Source organism: Sylvia atricapilla, chromosome W (genome assembly GCF_009819655.1).
Source record: "Sylvia atricapilla isolate bSylAtr1 chromosome W, bSylAtr1.pri, whole genome shotgun sequence".
Taxonomy (NCBI): Eukaryota; Metazoa; Chordata; class Aves; order Passeriformes; family Sylviidae; genus Sylvia; species Sylvia atricapilla.
This window is the reverse complement of record NC_089173.1, coordinates 11052561-11067491: the sequence shown is the minus strand read 5'-3', so window position 1 is coordinate 11067491 and position 14931 is coordinate 11052561. Positions and strand designations below refer to the sequence as shown.

The 14931-nt window shown below is 39.1% G+C and overlaps 1 protein-coding gene and 1 long non-coding RNA gene across 7 annotated transcripts in view; both read left to right on the top strand.

Moving 5' to 3' along the window:
- Window positions 1-14931, top strand: part of LOC136373300 (uncharacterized) — a 71181-nt gene that overhangs the window by 33032 nt on the left and 23218 nt on the right. The gene's annotated exons all lie outside the window — the stretch shown is intronic.
- Window positions 1-14931, top strand: part of LOC136373288 (integrator complex subunit 6-like) — a 39741-nt gene that overhangs the window by 8135 nt on the left and 16675 nt on the right. For all 6 annotated transcript variants that reach the window (XR_010745614.1, XM_066338189.1, XM_066338185.1 and 3 more), the window contains exons 3-7: window positions 10395-10544; window positions 10971-11060; window positions 11393-11576; window positions 12387-12515; window positions 14344-14507. Coding sequence is in view for 5 of the 6 variants with exons in the window: in XM_066338189.1 (XP_066194286.1) it covers window positions 10395-10544; window positions 10971-11060; window positions 11393-11576; window positions 12387-12515; window positions 14344-14507 (717 nt within the window). In the remaining variant the exon portion in view is untranslated. The remainder of the gene's footprint in view (window positions 1-10394; window positions 10545-10970; window positions 11061-11392; window positions 11577-12386; window positions 12516-14343; window positions 14508-14931) is intronic.

Below are 14931 nucleotides of genomic sequence, written 5' to 3'. Positions count from 1 at the left end.
AGTTGGATCTCCTTAGTTGTATTTTTGTAGGGAGATGTTCTGTAAGGAGGAAAGTGCTTTGTGGAGTTGGTGATTCCTGCCACATAGAATCTTTATGGTCTGCCTCTTCCCCTTTTGTGCTGTTATTATTTTTAGTTTCACTTAGGAGGTTTTCAAAAGATGTATTTTTTGTTGGCATAGAGATGTAAAAGAGTCTGGGCCTTGTACCCTGGTTCTGTGGTGTGGCTAAAACTGTGCACAAAGTACATCTGTGATAACTTGAGAATATTAGAGTTCTTTTTAAATTTGGTGAGAACTAATATAGCATTATGTGCTGATTGGCTTGCATTTTAACAGTGGAAAAAGGTAATTAAGATTGCAGAATCTTCTACCCTGTTCACCCTTGCATATTTTATAACAGCTTGCCAGGAGGAACTGTGATTTGCAGTGGTAATGCAACAATGATGTTTTGAGCTTGCTGTGATCTAGAAAAGATGTAACTTAGTGCTGTCTCTTACAGTATCCTCATACCTCAGGCAGCTGGGATCCAGTGGGGAAAAAGAATGCTCTGTACCGTGTGACCTGTAATCTGGAGCTGAGTGCTTTTGGAGGGAGGAGCAGTGCAACTCCAAGAGCCCTGTCAGAAGGTTCCAGATGGCTTCAGCCTTAGTGATTCTCTTCACTGTCTGTATTTTGAATGACTGTGTCCTTGATTTTATTTAATAACATAGGCTACCAACCCCTTCCCCCCCAAAAAAAAAAAAAAAAAAAAAAAAAAAACCAAAAAACCAAACCAAACAAAAAAACACCAACAAGCAAACAAAAAAAAAAAGCGCCAAAAACCAATGGAAAGAGCAGCTGGTGCTGTTCTGAATTTTAAATGCAGATTGTCACTTCAGTAATGTAAGTAATGCACTCATGTAGATTGAGTCTTGGAATTTTTTTGTTCTTTTTTAAACTTTATTCTTACAGTGCACCTCTTAATAATGTAACTCCTGTGCTTTTACAGCCCCCCAAAATATAGCAGGCAATAATTGAAAGAAATTTTTTTGCTTTGTGTTTTTTCTGACTAATTTCAGAATACTTAAACACATAGCAATCAATTTCAGCTGTAAGCAGCATATTCTAGGATCGAGGTTTTAGGAATGTGCCAAGAAAAAGTACATTCTTGTAAAGAGGCTGTTATTGTACAGATCAGAATCTGTAGTTTCCCATAGACTTGTATTGATCTGTATATTCACTGCAAAGTATTGAAAAAACAAAATTTCTTTTAGTGTAAGAACTGAGATTGACAAGGATCTCTGAAACTTGAACTGCTTATTGTCAGATAAGTTAACAAGTCTTGTATTATTTTTGTTGTTATAATTTTCTATCTCACAATTTACCCAGTTATGATTCTTTCCTTGTGTATCTATGGAAATTTCAGAATAAGCAGCACTAGATTTGTTAAATGTTATTCTAGACTAAAAAAATGAACAGTTCAGAACTCCTTAATTTTACATTTTAAAGATAAGGCAATTGTTGATTTTTCTGTGTTCTCACAGATGCTTTTAAAATCTTAAACATGGGAAATAATATTTAAAAAAGTAAGAGTCTTGGTAAGATGGATGTTGTTGAGCAATTAATTGGACAGAAAACGAAGATCTACAGTGTGGTTAAGCTGGTGTTGCCATGCTCTGCTTCTAAGTGAGTATAATGCATTAGCACTGGTCTTCATAGCTTGTTAATGGTTCGGCCAGTGAGTTTTAATTAAAAAAAAAAAAAAAAGTTAAGCTCTGCTTTGTGGGAGAATGTGCATCTGTTGAGGGAGAACACTTGGTGCCTTTAGCTGCTGCCAGGCTGTCAGGGTCCACAAACATATGCGGGGGACCTGATGGTCCTTTTTAAGGATCTCAGAGTGCAAAAGTCACAGCAGGGGACAACTCAGTTTATTCAACAAAAATGCACCTTTATTTAGTGCCACCAAAATGCGATAGTGGGGAGAGAAATAAAGAATAGTAAGAAAAGATAGAAAAAGAGGGGAAGGGGATTATAGCTACCAACGTGGAGGGACGAGTCCTCGAGGCCGAGATGCCTATAGACACGATCTTCTCCAGTGGGGTGTACACGAAAGTGAGTGGGGGTCTCCAGGGTTTTTATAGGTTTGTCAAGGAGGGAACCAAAGCGAGTGGCACAAAGCCAAAGCAGGAGCTACCTGTGTTGAGGCCAAGTGAGGGGCACAGAGCCAGAGCGGGAACCACCTGTGTTGAGGCTGGGTGCTCAGGGACAAGCTGCACACCGTACATGTCCGTACTCTGGTACGGACAGACCAGTTTGGGCAAGTAGCCTTGGCTCAGTCCACTGTGGCCAGTTCCATTGTTCTTGCACTCCATTCCCATGGAAATGCATACCAGTCCTCCAAGACTTAGCAAACATTCCACCTCAGCCAGGCCAGGGGCAACTATTTCTTTTCCTCAGCCGTGCCTTGAACAGCATTTCAGACATGAATTGAGGAAAGCTGGTGATTAGATGACTCCTAGATTTACCTTCTTGAGTTTTGAAGTAAATTTGCAATACCTGTAGCACTCTGGTGTGCTGCTCTAGTTCTGTGATGTGCTTTTGGAAGGAAGGACTGTGGCAGTTTGGAAAATAAACATGAATCATAATGTGTTGTTTCAGCTCTCTGGGCTGTAAAGCTAGAGTATCATCAGTAATGCTCTTCCACTTGATTTCCAAAAATGTGCAGTGAGGAATCCCTTGTGTTGATAGCACCTACTCTGTAACCTCTTAGTTATTGTCTTTATTCCTTATGACTTCTCCAGCCATGCTGAGTGTAGGAAGGGACCAGGAGAAAGACAGAGCTGGAGCTGACTGGTATTGAAAGCGTATTTGATAGGTTGAAAGAGAAACAGGCGCTGTGAGTAGCTGAAAATCTTTGATTGAAACCTCCACATTTCAGCAGTTGCCCTCTCTACAGTGTTTGGATAAGATGCACCTATAATGTTATTTCTGAAATGACTGCTCTGCTGCTGAACAGGAGCATGGAGCCTCTTGTTATGCTTACTGTGCTAAGGCTGCAAACTGTGATTACTTCTGTGTTCCCTCTCCATTAAGCTGTTTTGTGAAATGTAGTTTGTTCTGGTTCAGCTCTGTACTGAAATATCCTGGCTTCTTGAGTGTTCCTCAGAGATAGGTGCTTTTTTAACTGGATAGTGTTTTTCTGTTTAAATAAGAATGCTTTTTGGAACAGGGTGATACCATGATCTCTTGGGTATTTATACTTTCCTTTCTTCACGTTTCCTTTTATCCTTGTACAGGAAAAAGTGCAGTGAGAGTAACTGTAAAAATACATGAAATACTGTTGACCTTAAAGGTAATTCCAGAGATGGGTTGAAGCAGGAGCAGCAGGTAATAAAAAGGTAGTGTAGGCTTTTTTCTTTCTGCTTGGCATTGCTTATCCCTTGGTTCCAAGCAGTTTCCAGCTTTGAGTTTTTCATACAGCATCTGCATTTGGCATTCCTATAGAAGGTGCTGCTTCTCTCTAAATGCTGATATTAACAAAAGGCCCCAGTACTTGTTTTGTAACTGGAGCTAAAGAACCTCGCTGCTAGTGTTTTGCAGGGATGCTGTACTTAAAGATTGAGTTGTTCTTAACATAAACATCTTGAATTCTTCTTGAAGGAAAAGCATTTCTGTATCTTATTTAATGGTAAAGTAATCTTGAAAGGACAGTGAACTGCATGGTGTAGTTTGACTGAGCTTTTTTTTTTTTTAAGGTTTCATGAAGAAATACTTCTTTCTATACAAGATGAAATAGTTTTCTGTGTAGATGATTGCCTGTAATAAAAACTGGCACTTAGATACTGTGCTAGAATGCAGTTCTTCACATTCACTAATGTGCTTTAGAAGACCAAATGGTTTGATCTGTTTTTAGAAATTATTTAGTCTAATGGGTCCAGGTACAGGAGAGTTCAACTTAGAAATGTGCAATTGATGGGGATCTTCTGGGCATCTCAGTTCACACTGCAGCCCTTCCTTGGAGTGCAAGGCCTGGATTGCATTGAGGGGAAGTGAAACATGAGTGTCCAGGAGGGGTCATAGTGTGGCTGTGGTGTCCCAAGGGACAGCTGCCCTGCACTGCCCACGAGCCCACTGTGTGCACTGCCCACGAGCCTGGAGGTGCAGGACACCTTCCCTGCACTGTTTCCAGCTGTGTAGGGAAAAATAGTGTGGGTGAGGGGAGGAGAGATTCTCTGTTATCAAGGTACATAGTGTGTCCCAGAGAAAAATGAAGAATTGTGCCTGGAGCTGGATGGAGATAGAGGGGTGTGCAAAGTGACAGCTTTCTGCTAAAAATCTGGTGTCAGAGTGTATCAGCTATGTGGGATCCAAGGAATCATCTACTCCAGTGTCTTCTTTTTTAAGATGTGTTTTTTTCTAAAGATGTTTTAAAGCAGTTTATGCATCTCTGGTCTCTTGGAGACATTTTATGCATATTAAACATTTGTAATGTTATATTTGACTGGAATTTAAGGGCTTTTTAAAAAACTAAAATTTCAAAAAGTCCCCACTGGATTTAAAGAAGCACTTTTGATGGATAGTGTTCAGTTTGAGTGTCCTACAAAGGCAGTAGAAATAACTTTACAGACAGAAACAATTAACTTACTATTTACAATACTTAGCCAAGACACTCTGACCTGGTGTTCACTAGCTCTGATGTAAGGAGGACCAAGTGATGCTTCTGTAGACTCTTCACTGTACTTGACTGCTCTGTGGGATTATTTCGGGAGTAGTTTAAACCTGTGAATTGGTTACCTGCTAAAATACTTCTCAGGTGAGAACTGAGAAGGAGGGTCCTTTGTTAGGCAGGTCTCACAGCAGACAACAAGAGGCACCTCTGGAGCAACCAGTGAGCCCTGGCTGCACCCTGTGTTCAGCACCCCTCAGTGATAAGCTGGTTCCAGACCTGTGTGCCAGTATCATTCTGTGCTGATCTCAGACATGAGAGGTGGGTGCTGTGCTGCTCTCCTGTGCCAAGAAAAAAAGAGAATTGATCTTGGGAGTTTCTTTGCTATGGGCTGTTTAATGCTGTGCAGTGAAAGGACTGATGTGTTGCACAGAACAAACTAGAGAGTAGAAGTTGCTGAAACGAGAGAAGAGTTTTGCAGCCAAAGGTACAGAAAACCTGAGAGCTCTGCTGCCTTGAAAATGGCATTCATAAGTATTTGGAGGGGAGTCAATGTCTGTAAGTGTCTCTTAGAGCTCTTTTCCTGCCCCATTTACACAGACAACATTTGTGAGGATGAAATTAGTAGGTCATATGATTTTGAATAATTTTAGGACGTGAAAAATCTTAAATAAAAATGTATTTGGTGTTCATAGTGTGGTCAGTGCCTTTCTTCTCTTGTGTGCTATTTTTAACTAGCAAATCTTTGAACAACAAATCAAACGTGTGGGGGTAGCATAGGCATTGGCTGTGTACTGATAAGCGGCCTTACTCTGTCATTCGGGGGCAGACGGACACATGATGCCGGGACCTCTCCCTCTCCGTGTTTGCTGAGTTTTATTGTGACAGAACTGGGCTGACCAAGACAGTCCTGGCTTGCTATAGCTCCTATCCCAAAGTTGCCAGCACTCAGGCAGGAAAGCTCAAGGCTACGGAGGAAGTTATTCCCTGCTGCAGGATCCACTGAGCAGTGCTGGGGCTGGGTTCAGGACATTACAGAGGTGAAGATATTTCAGGATTTGGGAAGCAGCCCCCTTGCATTGTAGGGTGTCCAAAAGAACAATTCACTTCTGTACAAAAGAAACACCTGCTTGACTTTGGCTCAAGACATGAGCAGGTCTGAGTTGTGATCATGTGTACAGTCACCAGTGAACAGAAAGGTAATTTTAAAATGAATCATTCTGGTGATTTGGGAGGCAAAATGCTCTGCTGGTTTCACTGTCTTCCTGTGGTACTTGGAAATTCCATAGCAGGAGTGGTTTCAGATTGCAACAGCTGGATTTTTTTTTCTTACCTTATTTTTTCCAAATGATTGCCACTGACAAGCTAGGATGCCACAGGCATGTTGTCTTAAGGTAGTCTGTTTTCCTAAGATGGGTGTATTTAATAATAGCTTGAATTAATGAGAAACTTAAGTAGTTCAAACAAGTTGTAACAGCTGAAATGCAGTTGTTCTTTTTAGGGAAACATTAGCAGAATTCTTAAAAATCTGTATGTTTGACTAAATATTGAGTACTTACTGTTACACAGGCTGTTGTGATTGGCATGCAGGATTGCAAATTGTCTTCTTGGAAGATTATTTTAGTAATGTTACAGTTTTTTAATTAGATCTGAAAGCAGTCCAGTGAACAATAAGCTATGTAGTTCAATCTTAAGGCATTGCTTATTAGAAGCTCTAAAGACTAAGACTTGCAGCCTCCAAAGCACCACATCCCTGGACTTCCTGGAGCTGGTAAAACTGGGAACTGCTTTGGACCTGGAATTCTTGTGTGCTAAATGCCCAGCCTTTGGCTCTTTGGCCTTTTTTTTTTTTTTTTTTTTTACCAGCTGACCAAACTGTGCCAAGAAATAAGTTGGAAGGAATAAAAGAAAAAAAGCACAGCACAAATCAAAGCCAGAACAAACCAACAATCAACCAGTGAAGAAACTAAAATAAGACCAGTAAACCTGACTGATAAGCCATTGTAGCTGAGATTTCAAGACCTGTGTGTTACACGTGTTCAAAACTTGGTACTGTTTTACTTGTACATCGATATTGCCCCCTTTTATATGATAAAGGTATGGTGGAGTAGTTTGGTTTTGTTTTTTAACTCTTGCTACAGCATTTTATAAGATTTTCTTTCTAGTCTCTTGCAACTAAAATCTTCTGTTTCTCCTAAGTCTTGAAGGTATTTTTAAGCTACTGACTCTGACCAAGATTTTCTTTTGCTGCTCAACTTTGTTTTTTTGATATTCAGTTAGTCCTGATTCTGCTTGGTCTAAATAAGGCTTCCTTTTCTTCACTGGATTTTTCACCTTGGTGTTTGAATTCTTGTTAATCTGGGCCTTTCTGCTGCCAAAATAAGCTGTTTTGACCTTACCTGCTTCTTGAAGCAGCTGAAATACTTCTGTAGCTGTGCGGTGAAATATAGAGCAGGGCACGGATTTGTCTGAAAACTGTCACTAGAGAAAAATGTTGCTTTTTAAGTATGTTATTTCTTGTCAGCATGATTTGCTCCTAAAGGCTGAAGCCAGGAGCTGGAAGGTGCTGTGATGCTTCCAAATCTCTGGGTGGTTTGTAGGATGGTATCCAGAGCATACAGAAGGCCAAATTACTGTATTTTTGCCTGTTGTTGGCATAAGCAGAGGGTGAGATTTTCGATTTTAGTACTTGTTTTTTCCTATCTTTGAAAGTCTTTTGGTATGTGTTTAGAGTCTAAAATTATTTGTTCATATAAATTATCAAAGGAAAGGCCAGTAACATACTGGCAAGGTAAAGGCTGCTCAGATTGCTATTAATAAATTCTGGGCATAAAAGTGAGTAAGTTGGAATGTAATACTGAAGATTAGAAGAAACTACTCTCACTGTTCAAATTGGTTCATAAACAACTGAAATAACTAATATTCCGTTCTGACTTCTTAGTTACTGACCTGTAGAGGATATGTAGTTTTGTGGAATATGTTTGTGTTTGATCCTTTAAGGTTATGGTGTTTTGGCTGGGTTTTTTTTTGTTGTTGTTGTTAGTGTTTCTTATGGAAATAGAGCCAGTGGTTTTTTGTATGCAGTGGCAGTATTTTGAATTTAGGAGGTATTATTATTTAATCACTTTAATGTAAATTCATTGTGCATCTGCTTGGTGTTGGGTACTTGACTCTGTTTTGCCCTAAGAATATTCCTACTGTATATATGGAAAGGAGAATGTACAGGCTTCTTTGGGGCTGGAGTTTCTGTCCCTGAAATACATGTTTCATTGTATACATTGACTTGAGTCTTTCTGGAGAAAAACATTTTACAGAAATAGACTTTCTGGTCATTGATTTAAATGTTTTTGATTCAAGAATCTTTTTTTGAGGATAAGATAGAGAATGCAGTACATTAATCAGACTTTTATTTAGAACTGGATATGGAAATCTTGCATTTGCTGCTCTTATTCTCATTATGAGAAGTTCTTCCATTTTACTCTGTTTATTTCAAAGGTACAGTTCTCCTTGGCTTTATCTTTAAAGATCCTGTGAGAGCTGTAAGATGAAAAATAGTTTTCTTGGACAGCCAACCATTGGTGATTAGCTGCTCCTTGTACCTTTAGCTTCCCTACTTCTGCCTGGGGAAATGGTACTTGTTTTATTTTGCAGGCAGTTGACCACACTGCAGCAAGATCAAACAGAGAGCTGGAAGCTGAGCAAACATTTTCACAATGGGAAAATAGCAGAATCTCCAAATATCACTGAAGACTCTTACTGTTTATTTTATAAAGAATACTCCTAAATTCATTGGAGTTCAAGTCAAGAAATGTAGACTGGGAATAGTATTTCCTTTGTAAATTATTTGTTCCCCCATGTCCTTTTGCAGCAACTAACACAAATGGTCTCTGCTGGAAAACACTTTTTGAACTCCAGCCTGGCTGTTCCCAAGAACACTGATGAACTCATTGATGGACTCATTGATGGGTGTTTTTGCCAGACAAAAGGGAGCAGTCTCACCTATGTGTATGGGTCCATAGAAATCAGACAAAACAATTTTGGTAACTGTTCACTTAAAATTGTTTAAGAGAAGCTTTTTTAGGATAAGACAAATCATCTTGTTGGGATTTGGTGCTATTTCACTCTGAAAAAATACCATTAATTAAGTCACTTTTACTCCAAAACAGTGACCCTATGCTTGCACTTCATTTTTGCTTTGAGCTGAGCAGAGGTGTGGGAGGTTGCTGTGGCTCTGCTGATGAGATGCTATATTTTAAGTTGTGGTTGAGTGTTGATGGTGTTTTATTGAGAATTACCTGGTTCTTTTGAGCTTCCAGGGCAGTTTAATCATAAAGCTGAACCAGTCTTGGTGAAAGCCTGCTCTTTCTTTGCCCCATTGCAGAGTTTTCTCTCTTGTATCCCTTGCATTAATCTCAAGCTTGAAGAACCGGTTAAGGGAGCTAAACTTGACCAAAATGCTTTTGTTGTATCGTCTTATGATAATTCTCCATTCTGAAAAGAAACCTACCCATCTTAGGCTTGTCAACTCAACAGAAGTATTGGTCATCACATGTCCTTTCCACTCAATTCTTACATTTTTATGGTTCTGAACATGTCTATCCTAAGACCATTTATAGAGCCCTCAGTGTGTACTAAAGGTTGGCAATGGGATAGAGATGCTTAAAAAAACACAGGAAAATCCTGTCCTCTCGTGTTCTTGCACAGCTTGGCACAGCCAGCAGGTGGTTGCTGCTGAGCCCAGTGCACGGGGAGGAGAACCTGCTTCACTGGAAGATGTGTTGCTCAGAGGTTGTCTCAGCAAAAGTCAGGCTGTCTGAAATGATCCTCTCCATGTCTGCATAGCACAGGAATGTCTCTGGTGCCCGATGATAGTGAGCCTGGGTGAATAACTGCTTGCTGCAGGAGTGGCTTGGAGAGTATGGTCTAATAGCAAGACTGAGAGTTATGGGAATATCTAGGACTTCCAAGCTTTGGTTGTTTTAGCTGAGGCATCTTTAAATCCTGTACCAATTCCCTGTGAGCTGATCTTTTCTAAAATAGCTTCCCAACTGTGCAGCAAACCACTTTTAAGGGAAGGGTATGAGAATCACACCTGTTGGGCCTGCTTACTAGAGGGTCCAGAGTGCTTGGTTGGACTGATCCATCCACATCACTTGTTGTTCCTTTGATCCCTAGGCTTTGTCAGCAATAACTTTTTTAAAGACCTCCAAAATTTTAAGCTGTTAAACTGAGACACTAAACAGTGATTTGGTTCTTACATAGGGAGTTTGCAGCCGCTCCTTTCTTTCCTTCCAGACTTAATTTATGGAAAAAAAAAACAAAAAGGGAATGGGTATATGCCAGAAGAGTCAGTGACATTATGCTGCTTTTATCTTGGTTTTACCCTTGCTGTTACTTTGGCAGCTGCATTTCTGATTTCGAAACTTGGCAGTTTCTCCTAAAACAATATTCACATGCTGAATCCAAATGCTTCTGTTAACAGCATCATCTCTACAGCAATTTTCATGGTAATGCAAAGTTTTTCCGGTGTTTGGCAGCGTGTTTCTTGAGTCTCCCATTGTAGGTGTAACCATGTTTCACATCAAGTTGTGCATACCTGGATTAGGTGTGTGCAGCATATAAATGGTGCGGTGCATCTGTTAATCAGGAATATAATTAATTTTTGTTGGGAAGAGAGAGAAATACCAACTTGCAGTTGATTGCAGTTTGCTGCTAGAATAACTAAATAAGCTTTTGTTTTATGTAACAGGCTGGATGGAAGGAAAACCACACAACATTCATGAATGAACTGAAAAACCTTCAGGCTTCAGGACTAACAACCCTTGGTCAGGCACTCAGGTCATCGTTTGACTTGTTAAATCTCAATAGATTAGTGTCTGGAATAGACAATTATGGACAGGTAACAAATCTATTTATAGTCTTCTGTCTTTTATATTTCTATGTTTTTTTAAATTATAGTTGGTGAGGGATTTTGGTGGTTCAAGTTCATTTTTGCATTTAACTTTTTTTTTTTTTTTAATGTTGGATAGCTCTGTGTAAGAGCTTGAACTGGGAACTCTTTTTTTCTTATTATGGCTACTGAAAAGTCCCTGGAAAATGCTGGCATTTCTTTTCTTTACTGAAGTGCAAAGAAGCAGAGTATGAATATCCTAACTGTAGACACACAGGAGTAGCCCATCTTGTGTGGTTCCACACCTATTTAAAAAATTACAGGATTATTTTGAAAGATTGCTTATCTTACTGTTTATTTTATAATGACAAAAGTACAAGCCTCTAAGCCTGTGTGTTAAGGTTGCTCTTATCATTCTTGTGCTTTTGTCTTTAGGGAAGGAATCCGTTCTTTTTGGAGCCATCTATTTTGATTACCATCACAGATGGAAACAAACTGACAAATACAGCTGGAGTCCAAGAGGAGGTAAACTTGAATTAAGTTCTTTCAGAATTAACTTCTTTCAGGTTATAATTGTGCAAGTTGGTGCTATGCTGAGATGAATATTAATAGTTTTTTTTCCTGCTAATTGTACTTCTTCATCGTTGACCTGTTTTTATAGAGAATAGAAACCATCTATTCTGTCACTGCGCAGCTCCCAAATTCATAGTCTGTAAGGGTTTTGAGATGAGAACTTCAGATAAATTAGTGGGTTGGAGAGAAACAGGGTCTTTTTCAGATAAGTGAATGAATTCGGATATGATGTTTTTAGCTGTTTGTCAAATACTGGAAAATGTTCCTAAATGTTTTTTTACCAGCTTCATCTTCCATTGAATTCTCCTTTGCCTGGAAGTGAACTAACCAAAGAACCATTCCGTTGGGATCAAAGGCTGTTTGCTCTGGTACTGCGTTTGCCAGGAGCTGCATCTGCTGAACCAGAGCAGCTTGGGAGTGTGCCTACTGATCAATCTGCTATCACACAGATGTGTGAGGTTACGGGAGGTAACTATGCTTTTTTGCTTTGCTTCACATTTGGCATTTGCCTTAAAATATTTATTTTCCTTTAATTCACCTTCACCTCTTCCTGTTTTCTCTGTCTGAATTACTGTGTGTCCATGTGAATCCATGTAGTGCTTTCTTGGATTCCAGTAGCACAGGAGAACTTTATAATAAAGCAATATTCCTATTTCAGATCTAGATGTGAGAGCATTTTCTAAATGTAGCAGGAGGTTTTGGAAAATTTCTTTGGTTATTCTGGAGGTTGGCTTTTCTCATCATGATGGATTTTTAAATTTTTTTTTAAAGTGTTGAATTGAGCAGGACTGCTATTAGTGAGATGTTAATTCAGCTGCAGGGCTGATAAGATAAATTTAATCTTAAAAAAAATTCTGGAGGCTATTGCTTGATATATTGATTAGAAGGTTTTTTTAATTGGAGGTTGGAGAAATTGTTGTGTGGGAGGAGGAGGTTTGGGTAGACAAAAGCAGATAGATTACATAGTCTTGGTGAAATCAGGCCTTCCTAAGGGCATCTATAAACTTGGCCTTGGTCCAGCTTGATAAAGTTTTAATGGCCTCTTCTTTGTAACAAGTAAAATCTCAGCAGGTTGTGGGGTTTTGGTGCTTTTTCTTGGTTGTATTGCATTTGCAAAGTACTTTGCCTTTTACATAAACTTGTACAGAGTTTGTTGCTGTTCTTTTGGATAAAATTGCAAGCCTTGGCAGTATGACTTCGGTAATAAAACATCTTCCTTAAGTAAGATTACTCAAAATTTGCTTTTCTGTTTCCCCATGTAATTTCTCTCTTGCATAGGTCGTTCGTACTGTGTTCGGACACAAAGAATGTTGAATCAGTGTTTAGAATCTTTAGTTCAAAAAGTCCAAAGTGGAGTTGTTATTAACTTTGAGAAGTCAGGACCAGACCCAGCTCCTATTGGAGAAGGTACAGTGATTGTTGGTTTTTTTCCTCTGCTCCTTATGTTTAAGACAAAATGTTTTGTTTGTATGTAGATGTCCTTAAGTGTCTTCCATGTCCTTCCTGCCAGCTTTTCCCTGTAGTGTACATCTTTTACAAGTGTTAGTTTGATCCTTCCTAAGTTAAATGATGCCATATATCTGCACATGCTTGTATGGATCAACTAATGCTGGCTGGCTCTGTGTCACTCCTTTTACCTATTTTTTGATGGCTGAGGAAAGTGAATGTTTGCAGGAAGCATTCAAGTTTGAATTACAGTGTTGTCAAGACTAAAAATAATTAAATCTAGCAGTAGTGTATTTAAACACTTAAACACCTCTAAAGCAATCTCAATGCTTAATTTTCTGTACATTTTCATTTTGCTAATTAATCACAGATCAGTAAGTTTCAGGTGAATGTTCTTAGCTGTGAGTGAAAAACTGCAAAGAACAAGGAATTACTTTGCTCTCTGTGAGTCAAGTGCAAAAGAGGAAGGTACACTTCAAATATGAAGCAGTTCTTCAGATTTGCTGAAGTTTGTGGCTTAAAGGAAGAGGAAAGGGCTGGCCAGTTCCAGTTTAGGAAGTTAGGATCCTGGAATATCAGAAAACATAATAGCTTTTAGCATCACCTGAACATTCTAGCAAGGCCAGCTTTATTCCTGCTTTCATTCTGGAATCAGCTTTTTCTCTGTTTGTTTTCTCCTTTTGCTTATTTAAAGAAGGCTTTCCTATAACACTGCTGGACAGCACAGCAGCAAATTCCTGTGTCTCTAGTGGCCCAAATGTTCTCTCCTATGTGGCAAAATGACAGGTGAAAATTGGGGGGTTTTTTTGTTTACTTCATGTTTGTCACATTTGAATGGTGATGGACTGTGGCTGTGAATGTATAAAAATGTCAAGACTTTTCATCTATGGGAATTGACAAAGTCCCAAACTAGAGAGAAATACAATAGGATTTACCCAAGCTGTAAAAATCACTGTTTTTATAATGCAGAGAAACCAAACTGATGTGTCACTGAAACATGGTTTCCACAGTATTACTGGCCAATTCTGTAAAGAAAGGAAAACTAGTAATGTAAAATCTTTTTAAAACAAGGAAGATTGGTTAAGTGGGTAAACTCTGCTGTGCTGTTTGCTTTGAAGAGCAGTCTTTGAAAACTACTGGTTACATCTGTAGTGCTACAAAGTTCTTTGTCCTCAGCCTGCAAGGGTGTCTGTGCTGGTGCACTGCAGTGGACTGGCAGGGAACGTTGGCCTTTGTAGCAGGCTGTGAGGTTAAGTGATCTGTGAATTGTTGTAATTAAAAATGTGTCGAAAGCTGCCTCCTGCAAGATGGATCCAACTTCTCCAAGAAACTTTGCTCCTCTTTGAGTTTCCACTAGCAGCAGCATCAGTCCGTGAGCATTGCAGCCCATGTAAAAATAAAAATGCCAATTCTCAGCATTTCCAGGTACAGCAGAACCAGCAGCAGTAGCTTGGTGCTGCCTGTGGGAGCTGTGTCAGACACTGAGCTTAAGCAAATACATTTTCCATAATACATGAGTATGCTTTGCTGCACTCACTGTGTAATGGCTGTGCCACAGGAGCAGAAGGGAGATCAGAGCAAATACTGTGATTGTTTCTCAGATGATTCTGTGATACACCTGAATGCATAGGTTATTTCAGCCTCTGATGTAAAGATCTGTATGTCTTTGGAACAAGAGTAATGAAATGCCTTACTGGCTGCTAGTACAGAAATTTTGCTAGCAGACAAATGCATGCATGTAGCTTTTCATTTTCTTTTTGTTTGTTATTTTGCTTTGTTTAAATTTTAGATGGACTTGTTGATTCATCCAGGCCCATCAATTCATTTGCTTCTCAGCCGTGGCATAGTTGTCATAAACTCATTTATGTACGGCCTAACCCTAAAACGGGTGTTCCTGTGGGGCATTGGCCAATCCCAGAATCTTTTTGGCCTGATCAGAATTCACCAACACTGGTAAGTAAAATAAGAACTGAAAAAAGGATTGCACACTAGTAGCTGAACAGACTGAAAATTGATAATGGATAGAGTAGTTTTTACTTTCTCTATAACATGATGTGACTTTGCTTTAAAAGGTTAAAACTGTTTTTAACAGTGGTATAATCTAATGTGGATACTGTAACCTGTGACATTTCTTGTATCCAGAAAATTCACTTCAATGTATATGGTTAGTTAATTTGCTGAATGGTTTTTAAAGGTTATAAAATTGAACTGTAAGTTACTTCACGTACCACAAATCATAGTGAGCCTATTAAATTTTGTTCAAAGCTTTATAAAATTCATTTACATGGAAAAAGGAGTATTTGTTTTTAAAATATCAACCATGGGTTTTTTCCTTACTATTACTTCATGTGTGCACTCTTTCACTAGCAGGAAGAAT